At 41.0% G+C, this 23,641-nt stretch overlaps 1 protein-coding gene across 4 annotated transcripts in view; it reads left to right on the top strand.

Annotated features, from left to right (window-relative positions):
• The window catches only part of mfge8b (milk fat globule EGF and factor V/VIII domain containing b), a 41,409-nt gene extending 21,376 nt beyond the window's left edge, over positions 1 to 20,033 (top strand). For 2 of the 4 annotated variants that reach the window (XM_080437099.1, XM_080437097.1), the window contains 7 exons: positions 6,359 to 6,472; positions 7,782 to 7,963; positions 8,279 to 8,434; positions 9,788 to 9,932; positions 11,930 to 12,114; positions 13,054 to 13,209; positions 16,070 to 20,033. In XM_080437099.1, coding sequence (XP_080293225.1) covers positions 6,359 to 6,472; positions 7,782 to 7,963; positions 8,279 to 8,434; positions 9,788 to 9,932; positions 11,930 to 12,114; positions 13,054 to 13,209; positions 16,070 to 16,213 — 1,082 coding nt within the window. In that variant the 3' untranslated portion in view covers positions 16,214 to 20,033. Of the gene's footprint in view, positions 1 to 6,358; positions 6,473 to 7,781; positions 7,964 to 8,278; positions 8,435 to 9,787; positions 9,933 to 11,911; positions 12,115 to 13,053; positions 13,210 to 16,069 lie in introns of all 4 variants that reach the window. The other 2 variants (XM_080437098.1, XM_080437096.1) reach the window with 1 other exon arrangement.
• Positions 20,034 to 23,641: the final 3,608 nt, after the last annotated feature.

The following is a 23,641-nucleotide window of genomic DNA, read 5'->3' as shown; positions in this document are numbered from 1 at the left end:
TAGACTAGATAAAAAGTAAAACATGATGCGTCGATGTGACGAGGGGAAGCCGAGCCATAGGCCTCCACTTGAAAACACAGAGGACAACAGGGAATAACTCTGGCAAAATAAACATGCAAATAGGTTCTAGCAGGGGCAACTACATAGGCATGTGAAACTGAGTCCATATCTGAAGCAGTTACACCTTCCAGTACATGCCTTGGAGCACCCACATTTGGTCAATTCCCAACAACTCTCCGCAATAGGTGGAAGTGGAGTCCAGAAGACTTTCCACTTCTCGTCCTGTTCCACCCATCCCCAGTCAGATGGGCTCTGCATTTGTGGATGTCTCTTCAATGCCTGTCCCCACACGTATCCAGCCTCATAAGAAGCATGTTTGGCATGCTCTTTGAGTGCTGCTTGAGTTGGTGGGATCAAGTCATATTGTCTTTGCTTTCTGGCAAAGAGATCAAGCCTGGCCTCGTTCACAGTTGTGACATCGCTGGACCGGTCATACATTAGATCTTCTTGGCCTCTTGACATGGATATCTTTGGTATCTTCAGTGTCTTCAGCAGATGTAGATGCTCTCTTTTGGGCCCTTTCCAGCTCTGTGTTGTTGAACCTAAGTTTACAGCTTGAATTATATTTTGCTCTGTTTCTTGTCGATGTGCTTTCTATGCCATCACCTTCATCTAGTCGGGTTGGACTAAGTAAGATAGGCAGAGCATTGATCTTATGAAATAATGGAACATTTCTTGCAATGGTATCATAACCAGTACGATCGTGCTCTCTGTTGAATAAACTCGGCTGAATGAGTTTTTCCTTGGTGACCTGCTGACAAATTAAACATCTGTCCCAGTTAGTTTTCACAACTGTTATGATGGCTTCTGCCATGTCTGCAGCATAGGCAGAGGCCGAGGGTTTATCCTTTTACCACCTTTTACCAAGCACTTTGATGTATGGGATACAACTAAGTTCGTGCCTTAACCCTACACTTAGTTCGATCGTTCATCCAATGCCATTTAAATCCTGAGCGATCTGTACACCATCCGGTTAACTAAAACCCCATTAACCTTGGCTCGGCTCTCCCGTGCTGGCACAACCTGTCAATTCAGGTGCGGCTATCTAACTGTTTTGGGGTAAATTAGACAGCATTTGGGATACCAACTTTCAATTAGCTGACATTGAACCCCACTCTGAGTTTAACAGCAGTGATATATCACCAGTGTGCCCTGGTAGTGCAGATATTCACTCTTATCTAATCTATCTATGATCAACAAATCAACACAACTATATTGTGATGTGTTAAAAGTTGTTCTTTAGCATAATAATAATAATCGTATAATCGTCCTTAAAGAAAAAAAAACATAAATTTCTATGAGAAAATGTATCTTTTGAGGATCCAGGGGGCGGCCATCTTGAAAATAGAAATGTAAAGTGGCTGGGAGTGTTTTCTTGTCAAGCAACCCTTAGAGACTGCTCATGCCAAATTTAATGCTTGTATCACCAAATAAACCATTATATAACTTAATTGCTCCACTAAAGTGTTGGCCATCTTGAAAAATGGCCGCCATCTTGAAATTTCAAGTAGCTGTGGGTGGCCTATTGTCAAGTGACCCACAGAGACTGCTCATGCCAATGTTCATGCTTGTATCACCAAATAAACCATTATATAACTTAATTGCTCCACTAAAGTGTTGGCCATCTTGAAAAATGGCCGCCATCTTGAAATTTCAAGTAGCTGTGGGTGGCCTATTGTCAAGTGACCCACAGAGACTGCTCATGCCAATTTTCATGCTTGTATCACCAAATAAACCATCATATCACTTAACTGCCCACTAAGATGTCGGCCATCTTGAAAAATGGCCGCCATCTTTGATTTTCAAGTGGCTCGATTAAAAAAATCGATAAATGACCTCTAAAGATGATCTGTACCAAGTTTCACGCTTGTATCACCAAGTGAACGATTCTCCCAAAATATTGCTTTTAGCCGCTGCACTAATAAGGAGTTATTTTACTTTTGGTACTTTAATTACATTTTGATGCCAAAACTTTTATACATGCATACAGGACTTTTTCTTGTAACAGAGTATTTCTACATTGTGGCATTGATACTTTTACTTAAGTAAAAAATGTGAGTACTTCGTCCACCACTGCCTCTGGGTCCTGAACCCCTGCTTGATAATCAGAGGTCTGAACTAGTGACGGTACTTTCCCAGTGGACTGCAGCCAGTCTACAGTACACATCCACATAGAAAATTACACCTCTGGTCACTTTTCATGTAGCAGATTTTTAAAACGGGCCTTGTGGCCTTAATGTGGCAGCCATGTTGGCTTGGGGTGCCCCCTCAGTAGCTGTGCCACACCAAGAACTTTGAACCTGAAGGGACTTGAGGATCAGGAATATGTAATTTTCTTTTTGATGTTGCCATTGATTAAAGAAAGAAACCAAACAATGACGCACACAGTCCTAACACCACAATGCGTTTGTTTAACTCCTTTTAGAGAAATGCACACGCTGTCCATTTTTAAAACCGGTGAGAGTGCCACTTTAGGCCCAACCAACACAACAGAGGGAGAAATATGTAATTTCCCTATTTTGACTTAGGTTAAAAAAGGGAAAAGAAAATCCATGAGAACAACAAAGTCTCCCAGGAGACGAACCAAAAAATCACTAATGCAACCCTTTTTCCTTGTTTGTCTCATTGACTTGCTGCAACAATTTACACAGGACTATACTGACAAAGTATATGGACCTATTGGTCTGACATGGTACACAGGACGTTGCAGAGCATACATTCAGACCTTAGAAAGGGCATACATTTGAATAACAAAGAGAGAGAGAGAGAGCGAGGGAGAGAGGCTGGCTGGCTGGCTGGCCACAGGAAGAGGAAGTGAGCGGCTTGGATCTAAGTCACATCACAATATTGTAGCGTTTCCAAGAGGCGGAGACGTGATCCTAAGTTAGATGCATGAACTTTATTCTCCAAATTTGAGACTTAGAAAAGGCACTGGTTATTAACAAGTAGCTTTCCATTTTAAGACACTTCCCAGTCGTACACACAGAGTGCAATACACAGAAATCGCTACAATATACCAATAGACGCATGATTGTTAGGACATGAATATACAGGACACAATACATAGATACAGTAGTGAAGCAGGATATAAGTACTGTATATTCAGACTGTTCACATGCTGCTCTATTTGATGTGATTTTATACCTGATGCCCTGTTTTTCATTTCTTTAACCATGTCATTTTAACCATGCACTGAAAGAACATTTTTATATGCTGGAAATGTTTTCCACCTGAGAAGCATTTATGCCTTTCGTTGAGCCATCTAGCCATTCATTGCTTATTTTTTATTATACACCTTATGTATGTTGGACTTTGGATATTTTATTTGGCTGTGCTTTCCTGTTATTTGACTTGCTGTGTGCTCTGTGTTCAATTCTTCTTTTTCTATTGTAACTCTTACAGTAACTGCTATTTGAGAGCTAGCACCAATTTGTTTCACCCAGTCTTTTAACACCTGTAGGCCTACTCTTGTGGTGTGGCAATGAAATTGATTCCGATGACAGTTAGATGACAGAATCAGAGCTTCCCGTGGCTCCATCTGTAAAAAGTCACATGTTGAACCAATTGACCTTGGATCTGTATTGATCAGGAGCAGATTTCAAACAGGCGAGAGTTGTATTGACTTTTCACATCATGATGTGACACTTCCTGATATAGATTTTTGTGTGTGTGTGTGTGTGTGTGTTCAACTCAGTTATAGGGTTGTTTGCGTGTAGGTCATGGAGGATCGGTGTATTTATTTACCACATACGGTATCTGTAGCAACAGACAAAACAAGTGGATTACTTTAGCCTGATGCATAATGGTCTGATTGGTTTGGAATGTTTATTAAATGCAGACCTACCAACAATATATCTGAAATGATTTTTCCAAACCCTTTCCCCTAGAGCTAGAAAAGGCACTAACAGTGCCTGGGTTCAGATATAACTTAAAGCTCCACTATGTACCTTTTTAGTGAATGAAACTTTATTTAGACCATTCTGTATTGTGGAGTACAGTATGTTAATACCACTGAGGTGGTTTTATTTGGTCTTCCTGTGCTTCTGTCAGTGTTGCAATGCTGAATTGGAACGTGGTTGCACTCTATTTTAATGACGCGACGCGCACGTCGCTTAACACCTACACTACAGGTCACACAATGGACAATTGATATGCATCTAGGCTCATTCTTATGTTAATCCACCTGGTGTGAGTCGGGAGCCTTTGTAAACTTTGTTGAGGTGTGAATTTAAAGTCGTTTTAAGTCTATGCGTGTGCCTGCGCATGCTCCTGGTCAAATAGGTTCCTGTACGGTGTGCAAGGCCGTCCCATGAGCAATGCAACCCTGGCTTCTGTTGAGCATTTAGATCCTGTGTGGGCAAGACCACAACTGGTACTGTCTGGTACTGTCTGATGGTCAACATTCAATTTCTCCCCTGAGTAAGTAGGTGTGCTCTGTTAGCTCAGTGGTGACAATTTCAGCGTTTGTGGGGCGTAGGTTCGAATCTTGGGTAGGACAAGTTAGAGATTGCAGCTTTAACACATAATGCGGTATATATTTAACATTCAGTCACAACTCTTGACTCATGCTAAGCTATCCCAGGGACAGTGCAGTGTATTGGGCTTCTCATCCTCCACTGCTCCCAATACTTTTATAAAACATTTTGTTTTGTTTCGTATGAATCGTGCTGCTACATAAAAAGAACTATGTGACATGACGGAAGTGGATTAGATCCAGAGCAGGACAGTTGACCAGGTTGTGTGTCTGTCTGTCCTGGTGGTCAATCCTTACTGGTGAGAGACAGACAGCCAAAAAGCTGACACTACTCAGGACCATGTCTGTCAGTCTGACATATTACTGACTCTGTGTTATGGCTGTTTTGTGTTTTCACACTTATCTGTGTGCGCAAGTAGTAAATCTGATGGTGTTTTCAGATGGTCACACCGATACAGACACTGAGAATATTTTAGTATAAAAGTTGAGCATTCACTGTCATATAAAGTGAGTGAGCTAGTCGGCAGAGTTTCTTAAAAATCACTCAGTTTTCACTCCTGCTCTGCTGTGAGCATTTGAAAATGTATTTTTAGAAAAGTTTCTATTTAAGGAGCTAAGTGTGTCTTTCTACCTGCCTGCGTGTATGTGTGTATGTGGTGTGTTTCCCATAAGGCCTCATCCACATGAACATTACAACGCCAGCTTGAGCGAAATACAATTTCTTTTTAACAGCTTGTCTTGTTTACAGCAAATTACTTTTCTGCCACATATCCTCAGTAGACAATGCTGAACAGTAGACAGTGGTATAAAGAAACTAAGTACATTTACTCAAGTACTGTACTTAAGTACAATTTTGAGGTATTTTTACTTTACTGAAGTATTTCCAATTTTCAGTACTTTTACTTCTACTCCACTACATCTCAGACACAAATATTGTACTTTACTCCACTACAATTATTTGAAAACTTTATTTACTAGTTACTTATTACTAATTACAAAACATACATCAAACACTTCAGCCCTATATCGGCCATTTGAAAATAGCCGATCTACAAGCTCACAATCGCGACGCATTGTGAGCTTGTGTAGATCTTCTATTTTCAAAAGATTTTTACACATTTTATGTCCTCTGCATAATGAGTACTTTCCACTTTTGGTACTTTTAAGTACATTTTAATGCCAATACGTTTGTACTTTTACTCAAGCAAACATTTTTATTCCATACTTTTACTTGTAACAGAGTTTCTACATTGCAGTATTGATACTTTTACTTAAGTAACACATTTGTGTACTTCTTCCACCACTGACGGTAGACATGGTGAACATTACAAAAGTAGACATGGTCAAACAACAGCAGAAATGGTCAACAGTCGACCTTCTGAACAGTAGACACATGGTGAACAGAAGACATGGTGAACAGTATTAGCAGCAAGCATGGTAAACAGTAGACATGTTGAAATGCTGTCTAGTGACGCTGGCAGCCCTTTGTAGGCGACGGATGAGAAACAGTTTGTTCTCATTCCATTCTTCTTATGTACCCTCCTTCCCTGCTCTGTTGCCGTGCCAACACTCTTCTGCCCCAAACCACAGACTGTCGGATGAACAGATAAAATTGACAGGGGCGCCATCTAGCGGTGATGTAAAGAACTGCAGGGTTATCTTTCCTCATACTGCCTTCCCTTCTAACTTTCCTAACAGGCCGTTTCTACAGTTCTCTGCTGCATGTATGGTATGAACTAACTGTAGTGTCGGGGAACTTGACAACTTGACATCATCACGTGAAACATGTGTGACAGTGATGCTGAAATCGGTCTCTCCCTCCAGATGTGAATGAATGCGAAGCTCAGCCCTGTCAGAATGGAGGACGCTGCACTGACCTGGATGGAGACTTTAAGTGCCGCTGCTCCTCCCCCTATGTGGGCAAACACTGCCAACTGCGTGAGTAGAAACTTTTATCGTTCACAGACACATACACAATTCCCAATTTAGGCATTTAGCAATCTCTGATTGTGACTTACAAGAGTGCAAGATCAGAGTATATTGCATGTCCAGTGGTTCTCAAAGTGGGGTCCGGGGGCACACGCCAGCCGCCAGGGATCCTTGAGGGGGTTCCAGGGGGTCCGTAGTACATTTAGTTAATGTAGCATCAAAATCTTTTTACCACTTTAACCCAATATAAATGGGCTATTTGAAAAGAACTAATCTACAAGCCCACATACAAATCTTGTATGGGGTGCCTGGCACAAAATATGTACAGATGGGGGTCTGCGGCCAAATACATATTAATTTAGGGGTCCTTGACACGAAAAAGTTTGAGAACCACTGCCCTAGTCAACAAACGACAGGGTCAATGGTCAAGTAAATAGAGTGCAAAGAAAAAAGTACTAACTAGTCTACCAGGTAAACCTCAAGATAAACATACACACGTACGCACACATACACATTTACATACTCAGAGTCTCAGACATGAACAGATAAGTGCACAAGATGCTCTGTACCCCAACCACACACTGTCTGTCTGTCTGTCTGTCTGTCTGTCTGTCTGTCTGTCTGTCTGTCTGACACACACACACACACACACACACGCGCTCATTACGAGTTGCCATGCTGTTCCTGAGCAGCAAAAGCAGCAGCAGCACATTAAGTTAAAGTCATTTAAGGTAATGGGACTGGGAAGACATCCAAGCTGTCTCTTTGTTACACTGATCAATAGATGTCGTTTAAGAAGCCTGGTGCACAGATGAGGAATCAATACTCCACTAAGGATGAATCTATCTTTTGGTTGTTGTTTTTTTAGAACACTATCTGTTATTTTTCTCTTCTTTTTCTCTTCTGTCTGTATTTTGTTTATTTATTTATATCCTGTGGCATCCATATGAAGTCAGATCTATGCTTCAGGATGTGACTGACCTTGGATAACCTTGGAGCAAATTCTGTCCTGGTGTATTACGTTTGATTTAATTGATTGTGGAGCCTATAGATGAGGTGGTATACTGTAGGTTATTCAGAGTGATCAATTCCTGCCCTCCCCACCTCTCTCGTGCGCTCTGTCTTTCTCTCCACCTGTCGCCCTTGTTCTATGTTTCGCAACTGTTCACCATCACAGCATTTATAATCATTTTGTTATCATGCATTCTGTTTCTTTTTTAATGTTCAAAGGCCTCGGATTTCACTTCAGCCATGATGTTTAAACTCAAATCTAAACTCATCCCTCCCTCTGTTTCCCTCCATCTCCGTCTCCTCTCAGGTTGTATTTCTCTGATGGGTATGGAGGGTGGAGGTATTGCTGAGTCTCAGATCAGTGCCTCATCCATCCATTATAGACTGCTGGGCCTCCAGCGCTGGGGCCCGGAGCTGGCCAGGCTGAACAACAAGGGCCTGGTGAATGCCTGGACAGCCGCCACGCACGACAGGAACCCCTGGATCGAGGTCAGAATGCTGGGAATGGAATGGTGACGGAGAGCTAGAAAGGAGTCCAAGAGCTTTATTGGTTTAGACTGAGACAATAGGAAGTTTTTGGATATGAAATGGAGCTCTTTTTATGGAGACTGTATTCACTGTGTTTTGCGTTCATTCAGACAGGACAGTTTAGAGAGGCAGGAAGTTGAGCAAGGGCAGAGAGAGGTAAAGACATGCAAAACAGGGTTCCAGCAGGAATTGAACTGGGAATGTTGAGACTTATGTGGTCGATTCATGTCCTGTGAAATAGAACTGTGACTGATGTCTCTGTATTTGTGATCTCAGGTCAACGTACAGAGGAAGATGCGTTTCACGGGCATCGTGACACAGGGCGCCAGTCGCATGGGCTCTGCTGAGTTCATCAAAGCCTTTAAAGTGGCTTCCAGTCTGGACGGCAAAACATACACCATGTACCGAACAGATGACCAGAGGAAGGACCATGTGAGACTACACGACAACAATACACGACGGAACAAAAAACACAGCACAACTCTACAAGATTGAATGATACATTACTCTAATTGTTGTCGGGCCTGGTGGTAGAAAAACAAATACCATAACTGGTTGTTACACAGTCCAGCTAGCATCTCTAGCACAGCACTGACCACATCACAGCACAATACAACACAACACAACACAACACAACACATGGCAGCTAGAACAGGCAGGGTTGGATTTGCTGGGAAATCTATGCCTCTGCTTTTGATGTCCCCCAGTGGCCATTTATTTCATGACCACTTTGTTTTATCCTTGCTTCTGCTCAGACCGAATTAAATACACACATTTCCTTCTGGGAAATATAGACTGACATGTTTGTTAATATTTTTTTATAATATCCCTTTACAACTTAATTCAGTAGTGCATCACACTTTTAAATCCTTAAAGTCGGCCATACCACCCATGACCAAAAAGGAGTCATTTTGTATTTTAAAACAATAAGTACATATCAGGGTGTGCTCATGAGGTTTTAAAGCATAGTTAACTTAAGACTAAAGATTAGCGACGAGCCAAGTTGCAACTTGCAACCACTTGTAAAGGAATCCCTAAACGGTGGTTTGCATGTTATTAAACTGGACAGTCCACACCCAGGCGCAGAGCCACGTATGACTGCCGTTTCCGTGGCAATGGAATTGTCACAGTCACTGCAGGATATGAACAGCAGATGGGACCATCCCTTAAAACTGTATAGTGACAGTCCACATTAAGTCGACGAGCGGAGATTGCTTACTGTTTCCATAGCAGGTCAACTTGTTATATAGACCCCTTAACAGACGACGTCACACTGATAAGAACCAGTATGCGTGCAACCAGTATGCACGCAATGAAACCCATTCTGTCAGGTCTCGCTGGGACGCGCCTCACTAGCCAACACACAAGAGGGGGTTGGGGTGTGCTGAAACTAGCGCACCCCGAAACAACAGGTTGGGAATTGATTGCGTGAAACAATCACCTGTGTGTCCAGTCTCAATGTTGGAAGACAAATAATTGGTCTATTGTAAATATTGTAATCTCTTATATACAAATATGAAATAGCTATAGGCCTACGTTCTCCCTTCCTTTCTCCCGTTCGCTCGCTCTATTTTTCTCTCTCACAGGCAGGTGCGTGCAGTAAAAAAATTCACTGATGTCAGAGTCAGACACAACAGAAACCGTTGCCTAACGACACTGATTTGTGGGTTATGAATGAGGTCATGCAGATGAACAGTGTTTTACATTAAGGGTTGAACAGACTGGTTGTTGCTGTAGATTGAGTATGATAGATTTTGATTAATTTAAATTATGCTCCTTTTCTAGGTGTTTGTGGGAAATGTCAACAATGATGGAACCAAGACCAACCTGTTTGACCCTCCCATCATCGCCCAGTACATCCGTATCCTCCCAGCGATATGCCGCAAAGCTTGCACTCTGCGAATGGAGCTGGTTGGCTGTGAGCTCAATGGTAAATACACACACACATGTTTCTTCTTTTTCTTTTCACCTGACAGTGTGGAGTTTCACTGGGAGGACATAACGCGTTCAGAGGAACACGCTATGTGCCTCCCAACACCTCTGCTGAGCAGACGCCCCAACCAACCTGTACAATTTGCTAGTGCAACAACTGAGAATGCCCTCCTGTGCCAGCTTCCTAACCGTGAACAGGGCCAATTGTGTTTGTTGGAGTGCCTGGGCCAACCCTGAGGCACTGCAAAGGAATCTAACCCCGCTTTCCATGGTGGTGGGCAGTAACTTTACCCCTGCACCACCCAGACACCCTTATAAAGTAGTTTTGTACTCTAACACTATAAGCCTGATCATAACTCATAGAGAATGTTGGAACAAATACAACAATATCAGATTCTACCTCACACATACAAACGCACACACACGCGCACGCTCAAGCCCACACACACACACACACACACACACACACACACACACACACACACACACACACACACACACACACACACACACACACACACACACACACACACACACACTTACACAATCCTCTGTTAGCCAAAAGTATCCGTCAGGTCATTTATAAGCACCATATGGATGCATTGGAAACATTGGCAAAGACACGCAGGGTGCAAAGGAATAAGAGTTTTTTTTGGAAACCGCAAATCCACATTTGTCATACCATCCTCTAAATGCTGTCACGCATGCCAGTGAGCCAAGATAATATTTGGTTTCTTTTATGTCTTCTCTTCTGCAACAAACGTCGATTGATCTCTCTGTTGGCTTTTATCTGAGGCCAGTGTGTATCTGCTGCCAGCGCTCTGTCTTCATTACAAACACCCATGTTCCTCTCTTTTCTGTTAATGTTTGTCAGAAAGCGTGACGTGTTTTGTCTGTCTTTGGCTTGGGCGTGCATCCATGTGTCTATCGCTGGTGTGGACATCACACGCTAAATTGTGATTGTCTTTTATTGTGACATATTTGTTGTATGTTTGTATCTCTTTGACTTGGACATGCCTGCGACTGTTTAAGCCAAAAACCTTTTTCAGTTTTTGGCATTTTGCACCATAAAGACAGTATCAACTCAACTTTTTTTCATGAACGTGTTTGCTGACAAAAGGCTGGATGCTCCAGTATTGACAAAGATCTACAAGCTCACAACGCATCACGATGCAGTGCGTTGTGAGCTTGCAGATCGGCTATCTCTGCCACGCGACACCGCTGTGCAGCAGAGCTTAGATCAGGCTTTAGACCTCCCATACATGATGGTTGATCTAAGTAACCAGCTGGTGGAGAACTTGGCCTGCTTCCTGGCTCCACATTTCATTTGCATGGTTCACGTCTCTTTCCATCGCATGCACTGCTGTGCTTTTCTATGTCACTGCATCTCTGGTTGTCTCTGTGCTTCTTCACGTTGCTGCAGCTAGGGCCAGCTGTAAAGAAAACGCTAAAACATCGCTTCTAACACACTTGTTAGTACCTACCTAACTTACATGTAACTCTACAGCATCTTTCCTAATTTGTCTACCTCAGTTTATCCTCCCAGTCTAGGCCAATACATGCTCCATCCAACGACTGAACTCGTCTTTAGAAAGGATATAACAATATCGATATAACTACAAATTGACGTCATTCTGGACTTCTGATGGCCGGTCTCAGAACTTGTTTTCAGAACTCGTGCACCACCAGATGTCCTGACTCTCCGAACTATAGTTCTGCCTGTTTAGAGTTTATCTGAGGTTATTCAGAGGTGTAGTTTATACAACTGGCACCTTGGTCTTTTATTTCATCACATCCCTTTGTTTGTTCACATCACTAGCTTCAGCTGCTTGCATGTCCTGTCCCCATGTCTATCATGCGTGTTCTCTCTCTCTCTCTCTCTCTCTCTCTCTCTCTCTCTCTATTTTTCCATTCTTTCCGTCTGTCTCTCTTCTCGTCTTTGTCTGTCTCTCGGCCTTTCTGGTCTCACCTCAACAGTGTATTCGAACACGGCAGGTTGTTCCGAGCCCCTCGGTGTGAAGTCTCGTCTGGTGTCGGACCGCCAGCTCTCGGCCTCCAGCACGTTCCGTACGTGGGGCATCGAGGCGTTCACGTGGCACGCCAACTATGCCCGCCTGGACAAACAGGGAAAGACCAACGCCTGGACCGCTGCCACGAATGACCGCGACCAGTGGCTGCAGGTAGGGAAGACACTGTACTAAACATTAAGAAATTATCTACTGGGGGCACAGTGGCGCAGTCGCTACGCTGTCTCCTCACAGCTAGAAGGTCCTGGGTTCGATTCCCGCCGGGGAAGCTGTGGGCGCTGGGGCTGTGTCCTCTCCTCCGCGTCATCAGTGCCCATACCCTATAGGGCTGTGAATCGTCTGCTATCTCACGAATCGATTCGATTCCGATTCTTGGGGTCACGATTCCGATTTTTATCGATTTTTTTCAAAACAAACGATTCTCGATTCAAAACGATTCTTGATTCAAAACATAGGATTTCAGGATCTACTCCAAGTTTTATCAACTGATAATAATGTAAACACACAAAGGTAAATCCAAGATCCTAAAAAAAAAAATCGATTTTGAAAAAATGAGAATCGATTCTGAATCGTCCAACAGTAGAATCGCGATTCGTATTCGAATCGATTTTTTCCGACACCCCTAATACCCTATGTGGGGTTAGCGAAAGGGCCTTTCTTTGTGGAGTTTGCATGTTCTCTCCGTGTCCCCTAGGGTAGGTACCCTCACAAAAACATGCAGTAATCCTGGTCTCTATACTGGCTCCCCCTGGTCAGCCGGCGCGCCTGATGGAGGGGAAAGGAACTGGTTGGAATAACGTGTTCCTTCCACGCGCTACGTCCCACTGGGGAAACTCCCCTACGTCGGGTGATAAGAATTGCATTTAAGGAGGCATGAGTTCAGCTCTGGGTTCTCCCTAGGTTGGCAGAGGGAGTGTAGCGCCCAGAATTACGTAGACGATTGGCACTGGGTGAAAAAATGGGGTTACAAAATCGCGGGATAAAAATTATGTAAAAAAAAATAAAGAAATGATCTGTTATGGTGAGAAGTATAACAGCTGTAAAATTGTTAATGTTTATCTTGCTCTGTGTTTGTTAATGTTATGTGTGCAGGTGGACCTGGAACGTCCTAAGAGAATCTCAGGCATCATCACCCAGGGAGCCAAGGACTTTGGCCATGTTCAGTTTGTCAGCGGCTTTAAAGTGGCCCATAGTGACGATGGACAGTCTTGGACTATAGTCAAAGACTCCACCACCAGGACAGACAAGGTCAGTTCAGCTGGAGATTTCTTGGTGGTCCCAAAGCACTTGTATTGAGAAACAATATAACTCTAGTTCAGCTGCTACTGGTGCTATAGTGCAATCTGTCCAGGCCGTGACCCCCTCCCTCCCAAATAATCATATTTGAACTGGGGACCCCCCAAAATAATCATCATATTTGAACTGGGGACCCCCCAAAATAATCATATTTGAACTGGGGACCCCCCAAAATAATCATATTTGAACTGGGACAAGCCTGACAAACGCTTGGAATTGTAGTCGAGGCATTACATTTAGTTTGACTCGGTTCCACAGATAAATATTGTGCCTCTTTCTTATATTATTTGACAATTTGACCAATGTTTGACCAGTTTTTATAGTATTTATATCGTTTCTTCCTTTTTAAGGTATTAAAAAGGTCTTAAAAGTCCTTAAATTGTCACTTTACTGTCATCTGGGGACCCCCTCAAAATCAGGGTGGTCCCGACCCACAAGTTGAGATTCTTAAACATGTTCATGTCAAGGAAATCGATAGATTAAGTGTAAAATAGGGTTAAAGTGGTTAAACTGATATTGATGCTATATTAACTCATTTTGCTGGAGACCTGCTGGAACCCCCCCAAGGACCCCTGGGGAAGCCCGGACCCCCCACTTTGAGAACCACTGCTCACTACGGAGAGAGCACAATATATTATACTTTATTGAGAAAAACAACCATAAACCAGTCAATATTTGTTATCATTCACATTATTGTAAAGTGATATCATCTCAATTTAGAATAAAGAAAAGATCTGAGGCAGAAGGAAAAGATATCAGTTTACTTCAGGTGACGTATTTATTTCTTCATCTGGAATCAATTCGATTGACATCTGGCTCGAGCAGTCTTCGGTAAATATGTAATAATTCATCCAACTATGAATTTAAATGCCAGATGTGCAGTGCACCTGTGTCCAGTGACAGTGTCCAAAACAGAGGGATTGAATTTAAGATTTGTATCCTCAACTTATCAATGAAGGCGCATCTTGTTATAATTGTATGGTCAATGCGATCTGAACTCAATCTGTCTTTCAATGCAGGCTGTTGAAAACCACTATAACTTGTTTTATGAAGAATACATCAAAATCACTCACCAAGTTCAGTGAATGTTTCAGACATATTGCTAACTTACAGTGCAGAGTTGAACCTCACATCTAAGTAGCTCTCATTAACAACATACAGTACTCTACACACTCAACTAGCACATTTGAACAACTAACATGTAGAGTCTACATGTTAAAGCAATACAAGGCAGGTCCACAAATAACGATTTTTAGCAACCTCTGCTGGTCACTACCGTCACTGCATGTATTTTGCGTAGTCCTGCATTACCCAGAATTCCATTTGTTTTCACCGGAAGGCGGAAGCGTTTCAAGAAGCGTTCTTTTAATTGTTTTATACTATCTGCGGATCGTTTCTATTAGCCAGTGGAACATTAGTTATCGTGATTTTTCAATCTTCAAATCCTATAATGTCTTAAAAATAGCGTGAGATTCCTTTTTGTTAATAGCGTGGTAGTTCCTTGCCAAACAGGAAACCGGTGCGGTAGTTCCTGGCCAAACAGGAAACCGGTGCATTTCCGTTTCTGTTTTCCGGCCGAATGACATAATTTTCGCGGGAATGACACCCCCACCGTTTCAATAGAAAATAGTTTATAAAAGGCTTTTGGGGATGAAGTTCATGGAGTGAGTGTTGTGAAACATTTGCCACTCACAAAAGATATACAATTTAATATTAATTTAATTAAAACTTTAGTTTTTTTGAAAAAGTTACCTAGTACAACTTTAACAGTTAACACATTGACCGCCAGAGGTTAATCTCATAATGTACTCACCAGTGCCAACGTTTTATTGTTGTTTTTTGTTTTTTTCACGTCGCCACAGATCTTGTTAAAATCCTTAAGATTGAGCTGTGCACTGTTTGTAAACATCGCGGAGATCTCACTGCTTCTACCAGTGAAGACCACGTGTCAAACGGAGCCGCCATGTTTGAGTTCTGACCGTTTAAGTTAACATGGGAAATGCGAGGATGAAAAACTACATGTTTACAGGGGCTTTTACAGGGGTTATTGTGTACGACTTAGAATGGAGGCAGACGGGAAACAAAAAACGTGATCGCACTTCCGGTCGAGATCGGGTGGTGTTACACTGAAAATGGTCCCCCTAGAAAATTAAAAAAAAAAAAAATTCGAAAAAAAGGAAAAAGCACCACAGCCCGTAGGCTACGGGATTGGCGCTTAACCGTTGGATTTAACGGCCCGTAGAACTACGGGCCCGGCGGTAAATGTGTTAAAGGATCTACACCATGAATTAAAAAAATAAAATAATAATAATATCATATTGTTTATGTCCCTCAAACGTTTTTCAAAAGGTTTGAGCCTAAATCAAGCCTCAGATATACTCATTCCAACTTCTCTCTGGCTTATAAAGCACTTTCACCTGCAATACCACATTGTCCTGTTTGGCACGGGGCGCTATTGAGCCAGTTTGTATGCATGTTATCTCCTGGTTCTGTGTGGAAAAAGAAAAAAAAAAAAAGAAGAAAAAAAAAAGAAGATATACATATTTTTTTTATTGGTTGGAACTGAAAAACGCGAGGGATTGTACGCAAATCAGTTTGGGCTGTTTTGAGACCAATTTACAGAAAACGCCAGATTTGCTGTGAAAGCCTGAGTGTTCAAACTGGAGTATTTTTGGGGATAGAAGAGAGGTAGGGGAGACCAAAAACACACAAAAAAGAAGAAAAAGTTAAAATTCATGGTGTAGTCCTTAAACTTTGATAGTTTTATATGACTCTTTGTTCTGATTGGCTCTCAACCTGTCCCCTTATCCAGATCTTCACCGGTAACTGCGACAACAACGCTCACAAGATCAACGTGTTTGATCCACCCTTCTATGGCCGATATGTGCGCGTGCTGCCGTGGGCGTGGCACGAACGCATCACCCTGCGAATGGAGCTGCTGGGCTGCGACGAGTAACCCTGCTCTACGCCCATCCCCACCCGCCCCCCCCCCCCGCCCCACCTCTACCTCCTCACAGCCCTTTACCCCACCTCTCCTTCCTCACCTTCTATTCCTTCTCCTCTTCCGTCTTCTCCTGAGCCACACCTGCACTGCCTTGCTCTTGGCCCTAGGGGGCAGCAAACACCACCAGCAGCACTCCAACCCTGGACGGGTAGGGGCGGGTCAGATTCCTCTAATCTCTGGCTCTATGGCCCGTGGTTGAGTTGATCTCACACACTTCCTCTTTTTTTCATTCCTTCATTTTCTAAACAGATGTCTGACTGAATAAATCATAATCATAAATCATAATGTCCGCATCGTTAGACCAATCTGCAATCGCTTTGGGTAGAAAGACCCATGCAGTCGTCGTTCGTCATAACCGATCTTTCATAATTGTCAGTGGGGAAAACAAAGTTGTAATTTAATTATATTGATCTATTTGATAGAATAATACCAATATATCAACATGGTGTTTTTCTAGATCTATGATCACTTGAGAGGAGAGAGGAAGTGTGTAATTGTTTTCCATCAAAACAGCCAGGGTTATATTTCAGCCCCCCTCTTATATCAGTGGGTCGTCACCCAAGAGTGGGTCACGACTCGCAAGACACTCGGAGCTTGGAGCAGTTTGTTTAATGGAATGGTGTGGTATTGTTGGATTATGACTCGATGGAGAAGGTCAACCGAACCTGTCGAGAACTGCTCCATTATGTGTTAAGGTGGTGAAGCCAAGGTCAGGGGTCAGGGGGATAGAGGTCAAGGGTTAGGGGGGAAAGGTCAGGAGGTAGGGGTAACAGACTACTGCTGTGTCAGCTGGTGCTGTATGGACTCTGACCCTGAACCAGTTCTACCTGGGGAAACCCAAACCTCAAAGACTGAGGGTAGCTCCTCTACCAAGCTAACATACGCTAACATTTTATGTCCACTTTAAGAGACAATAGGAATTCCTTAATTTTAGGGTTAGTGGGCTGTTTCCGTTCATGGAAAACATGGGTGGGCGCTGCCTGCCAGTACTATATAAGGGTTTCACAAAGAGCTTTTATGTTGTATTAGAAATAAGATAAATGGAAAATAATCACAAGACAAATTCAGTTCAGGCCTGAGTATGACCTGGCCTTGTGGAATGCTAACTAATCACTTCAACACATGGTCATATAGAAGCTTTGTCTCCATATCGCCACAATTCAATTAAATAGCTACAATGTAACAAAAAGTATTCCTTTGACAGCAGGCATGTGTGGTTTAGTGTTTCTAGCATGTTCCTGCAGTGATTTGGAAAGTAATAAGCTTTGCATTTGTTATTTTACATATTTACACAATTAGTTTGAGCTGTTTGAGAGAAGGAAACATCCACAGTGTGACCATTTGACTCATTAGAATATAGTTTTCTATCAAATCTGCTAGTCTGCAAGTGGTAATATATTTAATAATGATAACTATTCTTGTATTATGTACATAACTGCCTGTATAATAAAATAAAACGAAATGCTAAATTAATCGACCAAAGTAAACACGGTTGTGTAATAATTGCCCATAATCTTATGAACACATAGTTACTGGTCAACAGTGAAACACCCATTCCATACATGAAATTGTAATATCACGATTGTCAAAAATATATTTCACGCGATTATTTCAGGATGTTATCGATTGCTGTTAATTACATTATTAGATTAATTCCATTTTGTTGCATTATACGATGGGTCATTATGTCATTGGCTGCTATAGAAGTTCATTTTGACATTTTCTTGTTAGTGGACTACCCTACATTAAATACTTTACAGACAAGTCATGACTTTAATATACTATTATAAGAGACAATGGAGGAACCAGTTGACCAATAACAAGCATGCGTTGAGAGATTCTGTCATAAACATGATTTTGTGTCATTTGTTTTAATAGAAAATAGACAAATAATAATTTTAAATATGTTTAGCTATTATCTCAGATAATGACATTGTATGCATTAACTGGTAGATGAATATAAGTTTGTCTTCTTAAGGCACTATCACTGTGTTATAGGGATCTGATGCAGGTTTGGACAATTATATACTGTATATGTATAAAAAAGAATTACTTTAGAGTATTATGGAAAATAGTTTTGATCATTTAAATTTGAAAAAAATACCTGCTGCCATTTCACTGACAAATCTTTACTAATAACATTCAGAAAAAGTAGAGATAAGTAGAAAATCTTTTTGAGAATAATGAAGGTTGTGTTTCCACCTTGTGAATGGAGAAGAGAAAAGTAGTCGTGTGTTTATGAATACTGATGGATGTCTGGCCTCAGGTCAGATCGTACTGGCATTGGACACGCTACTGACACACACACACACACACACACACACACACACACACACACACACAGAACACACACACGTGTGTATCCGCACACTGAGGTGTGCCTTCCCTTTTCTCTTTGTGGCACTTTTCAATTATGGCTATTTTTTTGTGTTTTTGACATTTTAAATATTGTGAAACCAAAAGGGTATTTTACACAGAAGAACACAGAAGAAGTAAATATCGTTGTTCTAGGCGAAAAAAATTATTGATGTATTTCCATTTATGCGTTTGTTCATTCATAGATCTGCCTAGGCATGACAAAGATGATCAAATGGAGCTTAGCGTTGTTAGCAGCATTTGTATATACTGTACTCTTTTACAATGATTTGTTCACATGACTTAATAATATTAATGAAGAGTTTTGTCCCAAAATGAGAGGATTTAAGGTTAAACTCATTTCAAACGAGCTCTAAGAAAAAAGGGTAAAGGTAATCTTAAGTCTGTGGTAGTCAACATGGAGACAGATTTACTGACTGGGATGTCTCGTGTAAAAAAAAAGAGACTAACTTTTTTAGCGATAAATGATTAACTTAATCGTAATGATTTTCTCCTCAACATGGATAACGATTTATTTTATTTTGGAATAGAACTCTTCACGTGTTTGCTGCAGTCTCCATTGCATCCCTTTTCTACATGAGGGTCTAATGTTATGCATCCGCATTGAAACCTGCATCACAGTTGATTAGGGTTTGAAAATGAAAACAAATTTTTACTCCTGTACTGAATGTGCAGTAAGACACAAATCTGACATAATGTTTCTCTCTCTCCCCTTAACTCATGTTATCTTCCTTTTCAACTTTAATTAATTCAAAGTTATGGGCTTATGTGCAATATGATACTGTATTAGTTTTTGATAAGAAAAGAATATTAATTAAATATTATTACAATGTGAATAGTTGCAGAAAGCAGCAGCTTGCATGTGGACATGGTAGTGCCATGGAGAGATGGTAGTTGTGGTTGAATAGTGTCAAACACTGTACAATACTTAACATTGCCACGGGCAGTTCCCATAAACCATTTGCTGTGTTTATCTTGCGTCTGCATGCATTGTATTCACCACCACCTCTCAGAACCAGAGTATATCATTTTGTTGCTTTAACGGGTATACATTTCTGTTTTCCAGTGTGAAATCTGATCCTACTCACTAACCCTTGTCCTTAAAACTCTGAAAGCAGTTAGTGCTGTTTGGATTCGTAGGACAGGATTATTGACTTAGGTGTTGTTTTGTTCACCAAGGTTCACGTTTCCTGAGATTCAGTCTCCTTGTTCAGGTATTCTATGATTAACGAAAGCAGCATTGATGTGTTTTTATTGGATAATATCATAGTTTGATCTTTGACCTAACAGTGTGATGAATTGGATTTGATGCTTTTTTTTTACGTTTGTGTTTTTTAAGTTTTCTTTATGTTTGGCCTTTGTATCTGAAAAATAATAAATAAAACATTTAAATATACACAGACCTTTAATTTAATTGATTCACACTGATCCTTCTCTGTGTCGGAGAGGGCACTGGCCACAGTCCTTTCATAGGAGGATAAAAGAGAGGGATGAATGATAAAATAAATCATTTAAATTCAGGCGTTCTGTATAATTGACCCAAACTGGGCTGAATTTCACAGTAGAACCATTCTCATATGAAGGGTTTCTGAGCTCAGAGTTAAAGATGGTATAAATCAGAAGATTTAATTCATTTTGGCAATTTTCAATATAAAAGAGGATCAAAAGAGCAGGGGATTGTGGGTAATTCCTCCTGTTTTGCATTTATACCCCCAGGGCCTTAATCTGTGCTGGTATAGGCTAGTCCAGTCCTCTTCTGTGGTGGACTCCCTCCTAGAAATATTCCTTTCTCTGTGGGGATGAGTGAAGGTGAACCTCACAGATAATGGTATGGATATGAATTCATAGGAGGAGGGTGAATGGAGATTGAATCCTTGTGATGTTTACCAATTCACTGACTCATTATGCAAGGCAACCCAACACCATCTGGTTGAAAATACCAGTGTGTGGTTAATTTTATGACGACAGCACTTATGTCCTTGACCAGAAATTAAGTGGCTTGGACTCACTCGAGAGTGAGATTTGCGGTATTCATGTACATGTAGGCACCAAACAAAACCATCTTGCCCCTATTACTTTTCCCCAAAACAATTTGTGGATGCAAATTCTGGGGATTGAAATAATTATGACTTTGTGACGTTTCCTTTCACTGTGGTGAAGCCCAGTTTTTCTGCAGCTTATTGTTTAGAAAGTAATAAGTGAAATAGAGCTGCCAAGCGTCGATTCAGGAGTTCAAGCCAACACGGACTGTAATAAGATGAAAGCTGTGAGGGGTAGAGTCAAGACCTTCCATTTATTGCCAATGTGCCAGGTCATGCCCTTTTTCCAGCATCACCTCCAACTGTTAAAAAAAACTGGGTTACCCTAACCCTAATCTGAGTTCCCAGAAGTTTTCGCCAGCACCCATTTAATTTAAAACATCACTTTTGGTGATTAAAAAAAAAAAAAAAGTACACACAGCTCAACAGTGTTGAAACAGATCCTATGAGTTCTGTAATGATCAGGCACAATTTAGAAAAATTACGCACTACGCAGCAATAATGCCTTGCATTTGTAGTGCCCCTGATTAGCCGGTTTGAATGCAAGTTTCAGGGTTCAAGTTCTTATGTAGACTGTAGACATATCCTGCACGTTTTGTGAAGATTGGTCCAGTGGTTGTTGACTTTGGTCTATTTATGTCACGCCCTTTTGAGGTTCATTGGTCAGTATATTCAAAACTAAATAAGTTATTAACAGATGTCAAAAAAGATGATTCTCAAAAACTTTTAAATTGCAGAAAATCTACACACATGAGAGACTTTAGTAGTTCTTGAGGCAGATTTGTAGAGTAAGAATGTATGTCTGTAGCAAGTCTTGTGTAAATGGGACTACCGTAACTGACTTTTGTAATATAAAATTATAATAAATTATTTCATATATCACATATTTAAGGCTATAGTCCTTTCCCCAGCTGACCCCAGTTAAAATTCAAGCCAGGGCACTTTACAGCTGCGACATCGAAATGAAACGGAAATGCCAAAAAGACATAAAAAAGATTGGCCCTTCATTATATTGCTCCCATCAGACCCATTGGTTCCCATTTGTTGTGCGAGTGATGCACATAACTTCCAATCATTGGTAAAAATGTCATGTCTGTACCATTTACCATCTCACGGAAATTTACAAAACCGCTGCAGAAGGAGAAAAATAATAAACCAGCACAAAAACAATGGGGTTTCAGCCCTTCGGGCTTGAACCTCATAATGGCAGCTGTGGTTTGCTGGGCGTCTTCCACACACAATCCACCACCCACAGAAAATACAGGCTCTGTCCAAATAGTGGGTGGGTAAGTCATGCTTAACGTGTAGTTAAACAGCAAATACCAGACTATTAAAATATTAGGCAATGTAGGTAATAAGACATACTTGGCTCAAAACACTGATATTGGTAAACAATACATAGAGAGCTTCGGAGGTTTTTTTTTTTTTTTTTTGCTGAAATGTTACATAGTCATTTATATTATATTATATTTATCTCCCTGTGACCTGTTAAATCCTCAACTGCATTATTTCAAAAAGACACAGTCAGCTTTCATTTAAGTTTCTTCACCAAACCAGCTGTTTCTCCTCTAATGAAGCTGTTAGTGTGTTGCAATGTGAGAGGAACTAATAACAGATTTCTTCTGTCTTCCTTTCAGATCTCCATAAGGTATCACCTAATTACTGGCTTTAATGGTGACTGGAAAAGATGCACTTTACATTTAACATTCACATTATTAGCTATTTACAATTTAGGCATTTAGCCACCCGCTCTTATCCAAAACCACATGAACTCTATCAGCCCTATTCTGGCCATGCCATAATAGAGAAATAGACGAACATTTGGTGAAAATAGCAGGTCTACACAGGTCTCACAATTTATTGATTGATTGAACACTTTATTAGTCAGAAATGTAAACAGCACGAGATACAGTTAAGGCTAAAAGGAAAACACAGAAAAGTCCTGGGTGTGGTCTAAGTTTTGTGGTCCTATTATCGCAATGTGAGCTTGTAGATTGGCTGTTTTTGGCAAAGAGTGTACAGACAAAAAAGGAGGAGAGCAAGTAGACCTCTGGGAGAATCCGGTCAATGAGGTTTATAGGGTTTAGGTTAAGCTCACTCTCTTATCCAGCGTGACATACAACAAGTAACCATGGAATGACTAGTGATATACAGTACTTGCTCTGCAACGTAGCCTTCTGTAAAAATGTCATGATAATAGGGACAACTAATGATACATATTTACGCACAGAATATAGTTCCACCAGTCATTCATCTATCAGTTACTAAGGCTGTGTGCAATTTGAAGTCCCTGAGAAAGACACTCACTGCTCCTCCCCAAGTGCTCATTATGACTATCTGAGCAGCCATCAGCTAGGTGAAGCTGATGTAACTTAGTAAACTTAAGTTAAATTCAGACTAGTGATTTAGTCATCCAAGTTGTAGCACTCAAACGTAAGGAATGTCTTCACTAGTAAAGATCTTTGTAATGTGTAACTCCGTTACCAGGAAACATCTTCCAGTAGTGACCAATCAGTAGGCCTAAGCAAACAATGTAAACAAGGAAGTCAATGCAACTTTGCACAGAACTTCAAACCAAAGCAACATGAATGTCTACATCATCATCATATTGAGTGAATGTAATCTCTTTGAACTACATGCTTTTATTAATTGGTTATATAGGCTTAATGAACTATTATTATCTGCTAGTAACCAGGTGTAAATATGCTGTACGTATATTAACAACTACAGTAGCCTACACTGCGTTCTACATTACAACTACTTTGTGTGATGTATGACCCGATAATGTATTAAATCTCAACTTCGTAAACGTTTATGAACAGCTGGCGTCAACTGACCCCAACTTGGTAAAGCTGATTACATTTTGTCTTCATTGTATTTCTTTAAATTCCTATTATCTTTTATTGTATCTTTATCTTTACTCGTCCCTCACAGCCGTAAATTATACATTTTATCCCTGGTGACC

This window comes from Gymnoscopelus braueri (assembly GCF_963280865.1).
Source record: "Gymnoscopelus braueri genome assembly, chromosome: 9".
Taxonomy (NCBI): domain Eukaryota; kingdom Metazoa; phylum Chordata; class Actinopteri; order Myctophiformes; family Myctophidae; genus Gymnoscopelus; species Gymnoscopelus braueri.
This window is presented reverse-complemented; position numbering and strand designations above follow the sequence as displayed.